Raw genomic sequence first — 13268 nt, 5'->3', positions numbered from 1 at the left:
TACTTCATCTCTCTTTTGGCATGAGATGTCACAATCTGTGAGTTTAAAAATGAAATTAAACTCGGCCCTAACTCTATCAACAATTTTAAAACCATAAACCTTGGCCACACATTGGTAACACTGGTAAACTCTTTATAGCCTGTGATACCAATGAATGAGTATTTTATACACGTTTATATCATTCACTCAAATGAATATGGCATTTCAAAAAGACAGGTGTATATTATTGATCTGTTTTTGTTATTAGGAGAATTTTATATTCATCAAAGTAAGTGGAGTGACACAAAACCCAATTTTGTTCATTTCCAAACAGCCCTTGAAATTTATTTTGAGTTTTGAATTTTATTTTGAAAAATAAAAAAAAGCCAGTTTCTTTGTTAAATGAATTTAATATATATTTGTGATGCCCTTTAATTTATTTTTGTTTTGATTTAGTTAGTTATTTTTATTTTGTATTTGTACTGTTTATGTCAAATGTCTTGAGAACTTGCTGAATTGTTTTGTATTTTTGAAATTCAATTTAAAAAAAAAATCTGGAGTGCCTGTGTTCTGGCACCTCTGCAGCTTTTTTCTTTTATTAAAAATAAAATTAAATACAGTAATTGTGTGAGACTGATAAGGCGTGTAGGCCAATTGGTCATCATGGGAACAAGCTGCTTGTGTTTTTGGAAGGGAGGTGACAAAAAAATGATTATTCATTGAAGTGGTTTTATTAGGTTTTTTTTTTTTTTTTTTTTTTACATTTTAAAACAAACCCTAATAAACTCACTTTATTCAATAATCATTGTTTTTGTCACCTCCCTTCGAAAAATACAATCAGCTCGTTTCCATGATGACCAATTGGCCTACACACCTTATCAGTCACGCACGTGCTCTCGCATCATGGATATAGAGGAAACAGGGCAGCTGACTTTAATGTCATTTCCTTAAAGAGTGCACAAAAGTAATAGGGCAGAAAAAAGATACTAAAAAAAAGCAAGGCATGTGTTATTCATGTTGTTATATTAATAATAATAATAATAATAATAATAATAATATATTTTTGTATATATCTTTGAGCCACAGTGATCATACCTACTCTACTGGCTACACTGCTATCATGTAAAGAGCTCAGAGCACTGCTGTGTCTACATGTTCAAGGACTTTTTCTCTCTCTGTCCACTTGCTAGATCACCTCTCCCTTGGAGTTTTGGTACCTCATGTTTTACAAAAATTAAGCACTGCACACAGGACGTTAGTATTTTATTACAAATAATATAATCAAATTGCATCACACCTCATACAAAAGTATGAGGTGTGATGCAATTTGATTATATTAGGCATATAACTTGGTTTATAGAATATTTAATAATAGTTATTATTATAATTAATATTATAAAACAATCTGATCATTTATTATTAACATTTCATTAGACTTAATTCCGAGCTTCTCTTAAGTCCATTTTTATGCCACCAGGGCCACGTTCACCACACACTCATGTCAATCAAAGTGGCCTTTACACTACACTCTAGTAGTGACGCTGTTTAAAATAGAAATAAGCGTATTTTTGCACATCATAGTCATGGTTTATAGCTAGAAACACTACAATGCAATATTCTTGCTATATTTATCATTTTGAGCTTTTAAAATGGGGATGCTGACCATAAAGCTTTGAGAACACATGCATTACTGTATGATGGCCAACAACGTGCACTTTAATATATTAGGCACTTAGTGCTCAGCTCTCAGATTAATTTGTAAACATTAAACCCTTAGCAGAGTTAAAAATAGAAAACAAGTATAAACCCACTAGTCCAAGTAGTGCATAGTAGATTAACTCAAATACACTGAATGCAAATGTTTTGTTTTTTTTTGGTCATGTCTTCTTGGTGTGCTTTGTATGGATGACATCCACTGTAGTCTCATGACATTCTCTCAAGTCATAATCGCAGTAGCCAATGGAGAAACGACCCTTTAAAAAACAAAGAAAACACAGTAGCATCTATCTTAGAATTATATAACCCTTTACCACAATATGCTAAACCAAAAAAATAGTATTTTATAAGAGTATGTAGTTTCATATGGGTCTTACCTTAGGTTTCTTGAAGTAATCAAGCCCTCTGCCAATCTTGACAATCCAACCACTATCGAGTCTGAGCAAATAAACCATTGCTTGTTAATTTCATTTTACAGTACAAATCATACTTTACAAAAATGAGAATGTTTAATTGCTCATTGTTTATTTATTGCTTAGATGTTTAAAAGTATTTTTTATTTAAAAAGTCATAACACAGTCTTCCATATGATCTATATTACCTGATCTCCCTGTCATGAATAGTGGAGGAGTATTTAATGTCCAGACACACGTCCTGAGTCTGCAAAGACTGGCGGATTTCTGCTAGGGCACTCTCTTGCTGGGAGGAGCTATCCTACATAAATTACATATTGCATTTAAAAACATCACCTATAATATTTCAGATTTATAGCATAATCACAGTATTGTATATCCCATACAGATAAACAAACAAGGCAGGACTCACTTCATCTTGTGAGGTCAGGAGATTAATCTTCTTAACATTACATTTGGCTTTCAGCAGCATTTCGCAAAAACGTAGGAAGTTATACAGCTGCAAAGCACAGAACACTTTATAATTTTATTTTCTTGAAAAGAAAAAACATCTATTGTCCATTAAAGTAGACTTTTTTGGTCATTGTCACCTGGTGCACATGGCGGATATAAGGGTCCTCAACCCAGACTTCAGTGAGTCCTTCGCTAATGTATGGCTTGAAAAGGGTCTCATAGCTGAAACCTGTGGCACCGTCAGTGATTTTAATTTGCTCATGGTATTTCCCTTCTGAAAAGAATAAGCAAAGAAAATGTTATGAGTGGCTAGTAACAATGATTTAGCACGTGAACCTAAATGAACATGAGCGAAGAACACAGTCCACGTAATGGTCTGCAATGCAATGATTTACAATATGCAAAACAAGTGACAGAATACCATGCTCTCTAAGAGCTTCTTGGACAGTCCCCAAGCATGCATCTTTATTTTACCTTCTTTCAGTTTGTTTACGTGCTCTTTTATCTGCTCAGCTCGATCCATGTAACCCTTGATCTTTTCTCTGTAGTGGACTTTTTTGGATTCATCCTTTATTGCTGGGAAAAGGCAGGTTAGGACAGGAATTAGAGTTTCCAGTGATAGTGGATAGTGGAAAAATCCATCAGATGAAAATGACAATTTTCTGCATTTAACATACATTGACATCGCTACTTAAAAATAGCAGAAATATATTCCTCCAAAACAATGTAAAAAGTTTTCATTCACTTTCTAAAATTACAGGAGCTTTTTGCAAAGATCAGGTCGGGTAAATAATAAATAATAACAAACACAAAAGCAAAAATGGCAGTAGTCTAGGAATAAAGGAGAGTATAAAGATAAACATGGCTTTCACTGTCATATTTTCTTTCTATTTTACTTATTAGATTTTAAATTAAGTACTAATTAAATCAATTAATAGCAGTTACCTTTGGCCAGTCAGGGTGTTTGTGTCTTAAAAAAATCTGAATGGAATATTTAAATGCTGTTTTCTCCCTTTTAACTTTTGGGAAGTGACTAGACTTTAACTTTATTGGATTGTGCAAATATGACAACTTTCAGTCCAGGAAAGCTAATAGATTTCAGAATATCATATAATAGAAAATGTCAAAATTACACCATGTGAAAGGTTTTCCCAGTCCCAGGCCACCACACATTTATAAAATACTCATTTATTTGTATCATATAAATAGTTTACCAATGTTTGGCCGAGGTTTATGGTTTATTACCTTTCAGCACATCTAGAAGTAGCTGAATGCCCTCCTGGTAGCACACAAGAGATTCCTGAAAGCGTGAACTGTGATCCAGCTCTACAGCTCTCTTGAGCACAGACACAGCTGATGTTTCCATGCCAGGCAGCCAGTTCTGTGCCATGGCTGTCTATCAGCTCTTGATCAGCTCTTGATCAGCTCTTGATTAGGTCTTGATCAGGTCTTGATCAGGTTTTGATCAGCTCTTGATTAGGTCTTGATCAGCTCTTGATTAGGTCTTGATCAGTTCTTGATCAAAAAATTGAGTTCCACAGATTAAACCCACATTAGTCCTCCTAACCAGGTAAGTAACATCAACATTTTAGTTTACATTGAGCATTTCGGAGGCGTTTTATCTAAAACGCCAGAACTAAACACTTCCTTGACATTCATTTGGGCGGCTTGTTGTTGTTCTTCTTCTTCGTTGAATTGAGGCGGCTGACAGCCAACGTTAAGGTTTATTACCGCCACCTACTGGACTGTGTGGCTACCGGTATCAAGATTTGAACTTTTCGCTTTGCTTAATCTATATCCTATATTCACTAATCCTGTATGCCTTAAAATGCAAATAGTGCTGTGATAATCCTTTGTGATTCGTCCTATAGTAGACGTTTTAGACTAAAATGCTCAATACCTATTTTTCTACTGGTTGAATAGGTGTTTGCAGTAATGGAAAATAACTGTACATCTACCTTAAAATTACATGTACTATACCAAATAGATTCTAGTAGCAAGTTGATATCGTTTCATATCCTATAAGTATATAATATAAATAAATAAAGATATAAATATAAGGTTTATGAAACGGTAAAAGCATAGGAACCTAAATACTCAACGCATACTCCCAGGACATTTTATGTGGAGGGACCAACTTCCGTTTCCGTTTTGTCTTACGCACTGATGTATGTGAATTGTGCACTTGAAATTGTAAAGTTTCCTTAATATTATTAATGTTCAGGAGCAGATTCGTGTGAAGTTAAGCTAAAGATACATTTGAGTGGAGTGAGTTGTGTCGGATTTAGTTTTCCGTTAGCACAGTACATGTTAGAACATTAATAACCTTGGTGTACATGTGAGCCTCCATCATCCAAACAGAAGAAATGGCAGGATTGGGTCGAGTCCTCATGTCTGTCACTGCTTTGGCAAAGGTACACATGCAGCTGTGTTTCCTCAGACTCATTCTTCCCTTGACTTCAGGGTAATAAATGAATAAATGTGTCAACTTGTCATTGTAGAATCAGTCAGAAGCTATATCACGGCCAGTGTACATGGTTTGTCGGAGCAAATTTACAAGATCTCGTATTCCTCCACAGGTACGTAAAGGAAAAATGTTTTGTCTGTGCACTTCATCTCATTAGGTTTGAAAGGAAAAAAAACAAAAACTAAGCTTAAAGTGCAAATTGTTGAGCATTAGGTTTTAACTGTGTTTATTTACACGTAGCACTTTATTAGGAACACCTGTACACCTACTCATTCATGCAATCAGCCAATCATGTGGCAGCAGTGCAATGTATAAAATCATGCAGATACAGGTCATGAGCTTCAGTTAATGTTCACATCAAACATCAGGATGGGGAAAAATGTGATCTCAGTGATCTTGACGTGAAACAAAAAACAGTGTGTGCAGAGAGTCTACAGGCTGAAACACCTTGTTGTTACACAGACTAGTGTGAAAAACAAAAAACATTTACTGAGCGACAGTTCTGTCAGTGGAAACGCCTTTTTGATAAGAGAAATCGGAGGAAAATGGCCAGATTGGTTCGAGCTACCAGGAAGGATATAATAACTCAATCACTCTTTACAACCGTGGTGAGCAGAAAAGCATCTCAGCCTGCACAAAACATCGAACCTTGAAGTGGATGGGCTACGACAACAGAAGACCACATCAGGTTCCACTCCTTTCAGCCAAGAACAAGAATCTGAGGCTATCATGGGAATTAGAGTGTATACCTGGTCTTTTTCCCGTCTTCAACTGTCCAGTTTCAGTGAGTCTGTGCCCATGAGAGCCTCAGATTCTTGTTCTTACCAACAACCACAATTAAAGACACAGAGATCACACTTTTTCCCCAGTCTAATGTTTGATATGAACATTAACTGAAGCTCTTGACCTGTATCTGCATGATTTTATGCATTGTGCTGCTGCCACATGATTGAATGTTTGGATAACTGCATAAATAAATAGGTGTACAGGTGTTCCTATTAAAGTGGACAGTGAGTGTATATTATATAACAGAAACAAACATGTCTAAATACTTGTTTGCTCTAACTGTACTACAGTAACCATCTTCCAGGTTTGTTATAGATAGTTTAGTACCATGCTACTATTTTCCTGCCTCAGGGGAAGCTTTTATGGGAAAACTGCTGAAAATTATTTTCTGACACAGTTTGCTTTGTAAACGTTTCATTTGCAAAGTTTATTTCTCTGAACAGTAGAAATAAAACAAGTGTTAAATATGTTGTTGTTCTATCAATATTTTAAATGTCCCCCTACTATTTAGGTATTTGAAGAGCGTTCTAAGGAACATGAACTGTATGGTGGTGATCCAGAGCAGCCACATAAACTCCACATAGTGACCCGGGTCAAGAGCACAAAGGGACGACCTTACTGGGAAAAAAAGGTGGTGAAAAGTTTGGGGTTATTAAAGGTGAGCTACATTTCTGCATGTACGATTGCAAAATATTTCTAAGTCTTATGAATTTGAAGCTGCATAGTTTCATCATTTGTCCAGACGTGTTGTTTGCATAGTGTTTTTCTGCAATCAAGCTTCAGTCAGCATAACCACATAAAAGCATGATATAAACAAAGCACTGTTAACTTCCTTGTGATTTCATTACAGAACACAGATTAGCATCCTTTCCCAGAATTCATCTATTCATTTTATCACATCTATAACTTTTTTATTACTTGTATCCGTTTGTTACTAGTATGCACACACATGGTCTATTACTTTAGTTTTCACCTTTGATCTCAGAGGTATGAATGACTTAATGACACATTTATTGTTTTTCTGTTCGGCAGTCACATGAGCCCAGAGTACATAAGAACACACCCTCAGTGAATAACCAACTGAAAATCATTAAGCACCTGGTTAGGTGAGTTCTGTTTTCTTACACTGTTTTATTGTTTCCCAACTTATAACTGAAGGGTTTACACAGAGCTTTTTCATCTTCTCCACCATACAAAATGGCTTGGCAAAAAGAAAATATCCTGATCAAATGTGGTATTTTACCATCACATAACTCTACCAGTGAAAGTAGGAGTTTTCCTGTAGGTTATCAGGAGGTGACTTGATAAGCATGAGTAGTAATCTCCTACTTGAAATTCACATAAACAATATTGACGTGAAACCAGGCCTGTGTCATTTGATGGTAAATTGTGTGATGTGCTGCCGTGTTTCTCTCTCATAGGTTGAGGATGACACATAACGTGTTTTAATGGCTCAAACAGAAAATGTCAAAGCTGTAATCTTTATTCAAAATGAAAAAGAGGAAACGTTTACTTAATGGCTACCTGTGCACCCAAAGTACAAACCTTACCAGAGGACATGGGATTTAATCTCAAATATCATTTTACACTAAGAACACAAGGAAGGGAGTTCAGCTCCATCATGTTATACTTTATGTAGGAAGCCATTTGGGCTTTGCCCTAATTAGAAGATGGTGGATTTTATGTGGAACATAAGGAAGAAATGTAAAATCAAGCTTATTAGCAATAAGAAAACATGAAGAATGAGAAACTTTGGCAACCACTGCACTACTACTACTGATACACTACTGTAGCTTATGAAGATTTATGTGCTGCTAGAGAAGCAATTCCAGCCAGAGACATCGATCAGTTGATAATCTGCACTGTGGTACCTAGGGTTAATTGGGGTAACCAAATTCATCAGAACAGGTACATAAGTGTGGCACGGCTAGCTTGGTGGGGGAAATAGGGCCAAAATTTAGGGGTCATGTGTAATTTGCCCAGTTGCACTGTCCAGTGAAAAAAATGCTATTAATGTTCTCTAGTTCCAGTGGACAAGAGAACTGAAATCTGTCATTTTCTGTGCTGCAACATGATTCCTCTCCAGAATAGCTTTAGAAATAATTAGTTGAATTAGCAGCTTTGGAGTAGAACTGAAAGAGCACACAGCCTGTTATAACACATTGTTGACATTATGTACCAGAATTGAATTGCTTACACAGACATTGAAAGAAGCGTCAGGTCTCCAGGTGGATAGGGACACATCAGTGATCCACTACTAATTTTATTTTTATTTTAATGTTATGTAGGATCCAACCCTTGAAGCTTCCCAGTGGACTACCTTCAGAAGAAGAAATGGCAGGTTCATATCTAAACAGTAAAGGAGAGCTGGTAGTAAACCATCTTCAAATGTCAGCAGCACAGAAAACCATGGACTCATAATTCATCTACAACAGACAGTACATCTGTCTTGTGTTTGCTGTTGATTAAACATTAAAAAAAAACTGTAATATGATTCTTTTTCTTTCAAAATATTCCTTGTTGTAAAATATCTTCATCCTAGTTCTGTAAAAAGAGGAATGACTCTAATAGGCTATACTGTGTCAGTGGGTATAGGACCCAATATAATTAACCCTTTTTTGAGATGTAAGGACCTGTATAAGCATATTACTAAATTTTGAGATGGACAAAATTAAAGAAAACTTCTCTCACTGAATTTGTTGAACTTGTGTCTACCAGTTAATCCACATTTATATTGACAGGAGAGTAAAACAGAAGACAAGTTACACATTGACAGTGATGAGCGGAGTTTCTTTTAATGAGTATTCAATTAGTGCTATAAAAAAATAAAGAAAATCAAAGATTAAGTTTCTATTCACATGGATAAAACAGTAGTGATTACAGTAATGGTAGCTTTCTTGGCACTTGTGTGATGTTCATGAAGGCCTAGAGCTGAACTCTAGTTTTGGGTAAATGTGATGTTAATTTTCGTTGTGGCCTCTCAAAGATATTCTCTTCCCATAAAAGTAATAAATTAATTACACCAACCTAGGAAACAAATAGAATTACATCATAAATATAAAAACATAAGTATCTCAGGCTTATTACCACATGAGTCTCCATCAACCTGATAATCTTTCATTTTTTAATTCATAAAGCCAGTTTGAAATAAGTGAGGATTGCTATTGCCAGAATTCAGTAAACATCTGTGCTGATTGCTCTGATCTGTACATACGCTGTTAGAAATTTTATTATTATTTTTTTTTTAATCTGTCCATTATGAAGTTTTGTTATTTATAGTGTAGATCTAAATCAATGAGGCTCCACTTCTTTCAGTTCAAATCCAGGTAGACAAGATCAATGGAGTAAAGAATTCCCTGCCTAAATGGTGTATAAAGGAAAATGCAGTCTTGTGTGTCTGAAAGCACATTGATCATGAAACAAAGGTTTAATATGAAATATGGAAAAGAAATCTGAGGTATACAAAGAAGACAGAGGAACAAACCAAGTTAGTTTTACAAAGACTGTAGGAAGGCCTGAGGAAAAAGTTTTCTAATCATCATCAGATTCAGAGTCCGAGTCATAGCCCTTCCCTCTGATCGTCTTTTTCTCCAGCTTGGTGAACTTTGTCCCTGGTTTCTGACCAAGCGTAGGTGGCTCGAAGCGATTTCCACTAGAGGAAGGAAATAAAGATTCTGAGACTTCAGCCACAATATCTGCTAGTATATCAAGATATAAATTACACAAATGTATTTAGAAAATGTTTTGCTTACCTGTAGTTGATTATATCTGAACAGCCCAGTCTCCACTCCAGCATTTCAGTCGAGAAGTCATCTGTGTTACCTAGATCAGTGAAGCCTACTACGTAGTCCTTAGTCTTCCCATCTTTCACCAGTGCTAGTGTAGGAATAACTTTAATCCTAAGCCTCTCTGTTAGGAAGGGAGCCTTCTCTACGTTTAGTTTGATGAACTTTGTCTCCAAATGCTTCTTTGCCATGACACTCAAGTGTTTGTCCAGAATTTTGCATCTTAAACAAGAGATATACAAGAGATTGATTTAACTGTCTGAGAAAGTATCATTTTAAGAGACAATGCCAAAACAAATGTGACCTATTAATACAAAATGTACCTGAAAGTGGAATCCCTGTAGAAATGGCAAACCACATTCTTGCTTTCTTTAACTTCAGCAAAGAAATCTTTCTCACTTGGGATCTCTCTATATTCACCATGGCCTTTAGAGATCCATTCCTAAGGAGAAAAACAAGTGTTTACCTATCTTTATTAACGATTGTTCATCTTTATTTAGCCAACACATCCCAATGGCCCTAATCCAATCAACCAGCCTGCTAGCTGATAATTTATTCAAATATTCTTGTACAACGCTGTGGTACACAAGTCATATACACTCTAGGGCAAAAAATAAAAACAAAGAAAAGCATGAAATTTAGTATATTTAATGAATAAAAAAGGCATAATTTAAAACAGAATAGCCTTTCCTTAATTTTTCTTTCAAATAATGAAGTCTTGTAGACAGTTTTAACAGCCTCTCACAGATAACAGACAGGCTGTGAAGAAGCTGTGGTAGACACAAAGTGGATCCTAACTTTGAATGATATGTAACACTTGTGCCTGTTAAAAATAACCCTGCCACATTTTTGCCCCAGAGTATGAAACATAATTTAAATGACCTTACATATGGACATCTATGTATCTCTGAGTGCCCACCTGCTTCTGTTTCTGGGCTTTCTTGAGAGCCTCCAGCCTCCTTTCCTTGAGACACTCAAGTTCATCCTCATCCATGCGCTCTAGCTTCTCCAGCTCAGCGTCTATCTGCTCCTCAACGATCCGTGCTGAGTGCAGCATTTGCTGCTCCAGCGCCTTAGCTACGATGTCCATTGACTGATTGGCCATTTCTTCTTTCTCTCTTAAGTGATACAGAAGACACATTAAAAAGTTACATGAGACAGGGACGTACCAGTGCTGAAAATTTGTGTTGGTGTTGGATTGATTTGGCGTATTTTCTGATGCACTGATGTTATTTTATGTCATGTCTAATAACAACTCTCTGTATATAGTTGTCCATGGACTGCTCTTACACTCTGAACATATCCTGCATTGACATTCTCAGTCACCTAAAGAACAGTTGCTCGTGTTTTTTTTTAACCTTATATATTGCACTAAAATACGAGCATCACAGTCATTATGCAGTTTCGACCACAGTTCTCAGCTCTATTGACTGATGTCCTCAATGATTTTAGATGTTACTTTAGTGTCTGTTCCTTTTGAAAACACGAGTCAGGTGCACAGGCTTTGTGACTGAATCTCCTGCCATCCATTTCAGAGTCAGTTACATCTTTTCTTCTTGCCACCCTGATCCAGAAGAGAGGTCAGCTGATCCTGCTCAGCATTTTATACATGTCAAATAGCACAATACGAAGTTATCTGCTTAAATACAGTAGATCATGCAGTCTGGAAGCATGTGCATTCGACAGTGTTTCTCCACTGTTAAGCTTTAACTCCTGGACTCTCACCCTGCCTGGATCAGTCGCGTCCATGGAAACCAACCATCTACAATGGCTATGTTTACATGCACATCAATATTCCGATATTAATCTAATTTAATTCTAATTAGTATTGAGTCATGTAAACCCTACAATCCGATTGCCCAATTCAGATTAAGTCAATATTCTGATTCCCACCCCGGAATATGCCTGTTTTTATCGGAAATGTGTTGCATGTAAAGACCTTATTCAGAAAATCCACTGAAAGGAGATACATGCTCGGTCCGCAAGGAATTGTGGGTGCTAATGAATGGCAAGTCAGGCATACTAATAACAGCCATGTATAGAGGAATATTCTGCCTGTACGCATATAAACATCCTATTCGGAATATGGCTGCAACCCGAATATTCACCTTAAACGGAATATTGACGTTTGACGCTGAAAACGCAGCCAGTGAGAGCTGAAAACTCTAATCCGTGTGTGTGTGTGTGTGTGTGTGTGTGTGAGAGCGGATCCACCCATCCAGCCGGAACACAGCAGCGCTAGCACTCAGCCCGCTACCTGCGCAGCTGTTGCCATGGTTATAGTGCGTCCAGCTAACCCACACTTATCACTCATCGGGGAGCAAAATTAACCTGTCAACGGCTAAAACCATCCAGTGGACAAATTAGCAGGTGGGAGACATCATAGTGAGGTGCTTGGGTTGGCAGCTAAGCATTATTACGCGCAGCTGCGGCTTCACGCGCTAACCTAGCCACCTTAAAAACGACTAGCGGCTAAAACGACTAGCGGCTAGGACAAAGAAGAACAATAGCTAACATCAGCTTTAAGTCGATCTCCGTAGAGAGATCTCCGAGACAGCCTGACGACCTTCATTAAACACTACTGTATGTTCTTCTCAACTCAGTTGGACTAAATTAGCTAATGAGCTAACAAATTAGAACCAAGCTGTAATGTTGCCAAGCTAGCTCGCTAACCGGCTTAAACATGTTTCGGCAGAAAATAAAAGCTGGATAAACCATATTTCTGCCCACTGTAACAAATTTCGGCGTATAAACCAGGAAATATATATATATATGTGTGTGTGTGTATATATATATATTTTCCTTAAAGAATATCACACAGAAGAAGGAAATCCTTATTAACGAGTCGGTTAGTTAACTTACCGGCGCGCGCGGTCACTCGGGTGAAGGCGGCACAGTGACGCAGTGAGTTCGACAAATCCCATAATGCCTCGCGCGGGATATTTGCTCAAAGCCAAAGGAGCTAGGGCTAAACATCACATGGTGTGTGATGTGGAGATTTTGCCAGATAGAATTAAAAATAGACAAACCAGCTAGGTCTAAAATAGTACTAGCTTGGTAATAAAACGCCAACAGCGGCAATAACTTTTCGGTGCTCAGTTACATCTGGCAAAAATATCAGCTCTGCTTAACACCAGTGTTTTATGGTGTCTACTTCTGCTGAACCCTCTCCAGCCTGCAGCCACAGCATCTTCCTACTGCGGCCTAGCTGGGATTCTGTAAAAGAGTGGTTCTGAAAGTGGTGGTGGAAACCACATCCCACCATTATAAGAGTTATTATATTTACTACTGAGTTCTCATAGTTATTAGCCGGTTTGACTGGTGCCTTCAATGGAATGAATTTAATCCAAACCCCACTAACTCAAAAGCTAGTAGCCCTGTAAGTAATGTCAAGGTGGACCTCATGTGTAAGTTCAGGAACAGCAAGCTATATAGCTCTAATAAATAAACAAAATATTACTCTACATGATTAAATATTAGAGGCTAATATGTGAGTAGTTGTATGTTCATAAAATAAATCTGTTTTGAGGGAGTCTGTGGAATTTCTTTTACAGTTAAAGGGGTCCCTGGCTCTGCAGGTTTGAGAACCCCTGCTGTAAAATGTCAAATCCTTCCCAGCTGAGTAACGTTTTGAGCAACTGTAGACACAACACCCAGACTTTTGCATTA

General features: G+C 37.1%; 3 protein-coding genes across 3 annotated transcripts; 1 reads left to right on the top strand and 2 right to left on the bottom strand.

Annotated features, from left to right (window-relative positions):
* Positions 1 to 1308: 1308 nt before the first annotated feature.
* On the bottom strand, positions 1309 to 4296 carry mitd1 (MIT, microtubule interacting and transport, domain containing 1). Its single transcript, XM_026912772.3, has 7 exons — positions 3807 to 4296; positions 3036 to 3137; positions 2699 to 2835; positions 2521 to 2607; positions 2297 to 2409; positions 2073 to 2133; positions 1309 to 1952 (listed from the first exon to the last, which is right to left on the bottom strand). Exons 1-7 carry the CDS (start codon positions 3949 to 3951, stop codon positions 1857 to 1859), a joined length of 741 nt encoding a protein of 246 aa, XP_026768573.1. The 5' UTR covers positions 3952 to 4296; the 3' UTR covers positions 1309 to 1856.
* A 381-nt stretch (positions 4297 to 4677) lies between these two features.
* On the top strand, positions 4678 to 8509 carry mrpl30 (mitochondrial ribosomal protein L30). The gene is made up of 5 exons (XM_026910266.3): positions 4678 to 4975; positions 5063 to 5140; positions 6326 to 6472; positions 6847 to 6920; positions 8103 to 8509. Exons 1-5 carry the CDS (start codon positions 4928 to 4930, stop codon positions 8233 to 8235), a joined length of 480 nt encoding a protein of 159 aa, XP_026766067.1. The 5' UTR covers positions 4678 to 4927; the 3' UTR covers positions 8236 to 8509.
* A 74-nt stretch (positions 8510 to 8583) lies between these two features.
* Positions 8584 to 12611, bottom strand: txndc9 (thioredoxin domain containing 9). Its single transcript, XM_034304347.2, has 5 exons — positions 12462 to 12611; positions 10519 to 10717; positions 9923 to 10041; positions 9567 to 9821; positions 8584 to 9466 (listed from the first exon to the last, which is right to left on the bottom strand). Exons 1-5 carry the CDS (start codon positions 12521 to 12523, stop codon positions 9346 to 9348), a joined length of 756 nt encoding a protein of 251 aa, XP_034160238.2. The 5' UTR covers positions 12524 to 12611; the 3' UTR covers positions 8584 to 9345.
* Between the last annotated feature and the right edge of the window lie 657 nt (positions 12612 to 13268).

This window comes from Pangasianodon hypophthalmus, chromosome 5 (assembly GCF_027358585.1).
Source record: "Pangasianodon hypophthalmus isolate fPanHyp1 chromosome 5, fPanHyp1.pri, whole genome shotgun sequence".
NCBI lineage: Eukaryota > Metazoa > Chordata > Actinopteri > Siluriformes > Pangasiidae > Pangasianodon > Pangasianodon hypophthalmus.
Note: the sequence above shows the minus strand (reverse complement) of the source record. Positions and strands in the feature narration are given on the sequence as shown.

Bases quoted from the DNA above. Each gene is read 5' to 3' on its own strand.
- mitd1 (XM_026912772.3), bottom strand. From the start codon at position 3,951: ATGGCACAGAACTGGCTGCCTGGCATGGAAACATCAGCTGTGTCTGTG. The intron at 2,836-3,035 runs GTAAAATAAAGA...TATTCTTTTCAG, and splicing joins CGTAAACAAACTGAAAGAAG to AAGGGAAATACCATGAGCAA. The intron at 2,608-2,698 runs GTGACAATGACC...TGTGCTTTGCAG, and splicing joins ATATCCGCCATGTGCACCAG to CTGTATAACTTCCTACGTTT.
- mrpl30 (XM_026910266.3), top strand. From the start codon at position 4,928: ATGGCAGGATTGGGTCGAGTCCTCATGTCTGTCACTGCTTTGGCAAAG. The intron at 5,141-6,325 runs GTACGTAAAGGA...CCTACTATTTAG, and splicing joins GATCTCGTATTCCTCCACAG to GTATTTGAAGAGCGTTCTAA. The intron at 6,473-6,846 runs GTGAGCTACATT...TCTGTTCGGCAG, and splicing joins AAAGTTTGGGGTTATTAAAG to TCACATGAGCCCAGAGTACA.
- txndc9 (XM_034304347.2), bottom strand. From the start codon at position 12,523: ATGGGATTTGTCGAACTCACTGCGTCACTGTGCCGCCTTCACCCGAGT. The intron at 10,718-12,461 runs GTAAGTTAACTA...GTATCACTTAAG, and splicing joins CCGAGTGACCGCGCGCGCCG to AGAGAAAGAAGAAATGGCCA. The intron at 10,042-10,518 runs GTGGGCACTCAG...TTTTCTCCTTAG, and splicing joins AAGCCCAGAAACAGAAGCAG to GAATGGATCTCTAAAGGCCA.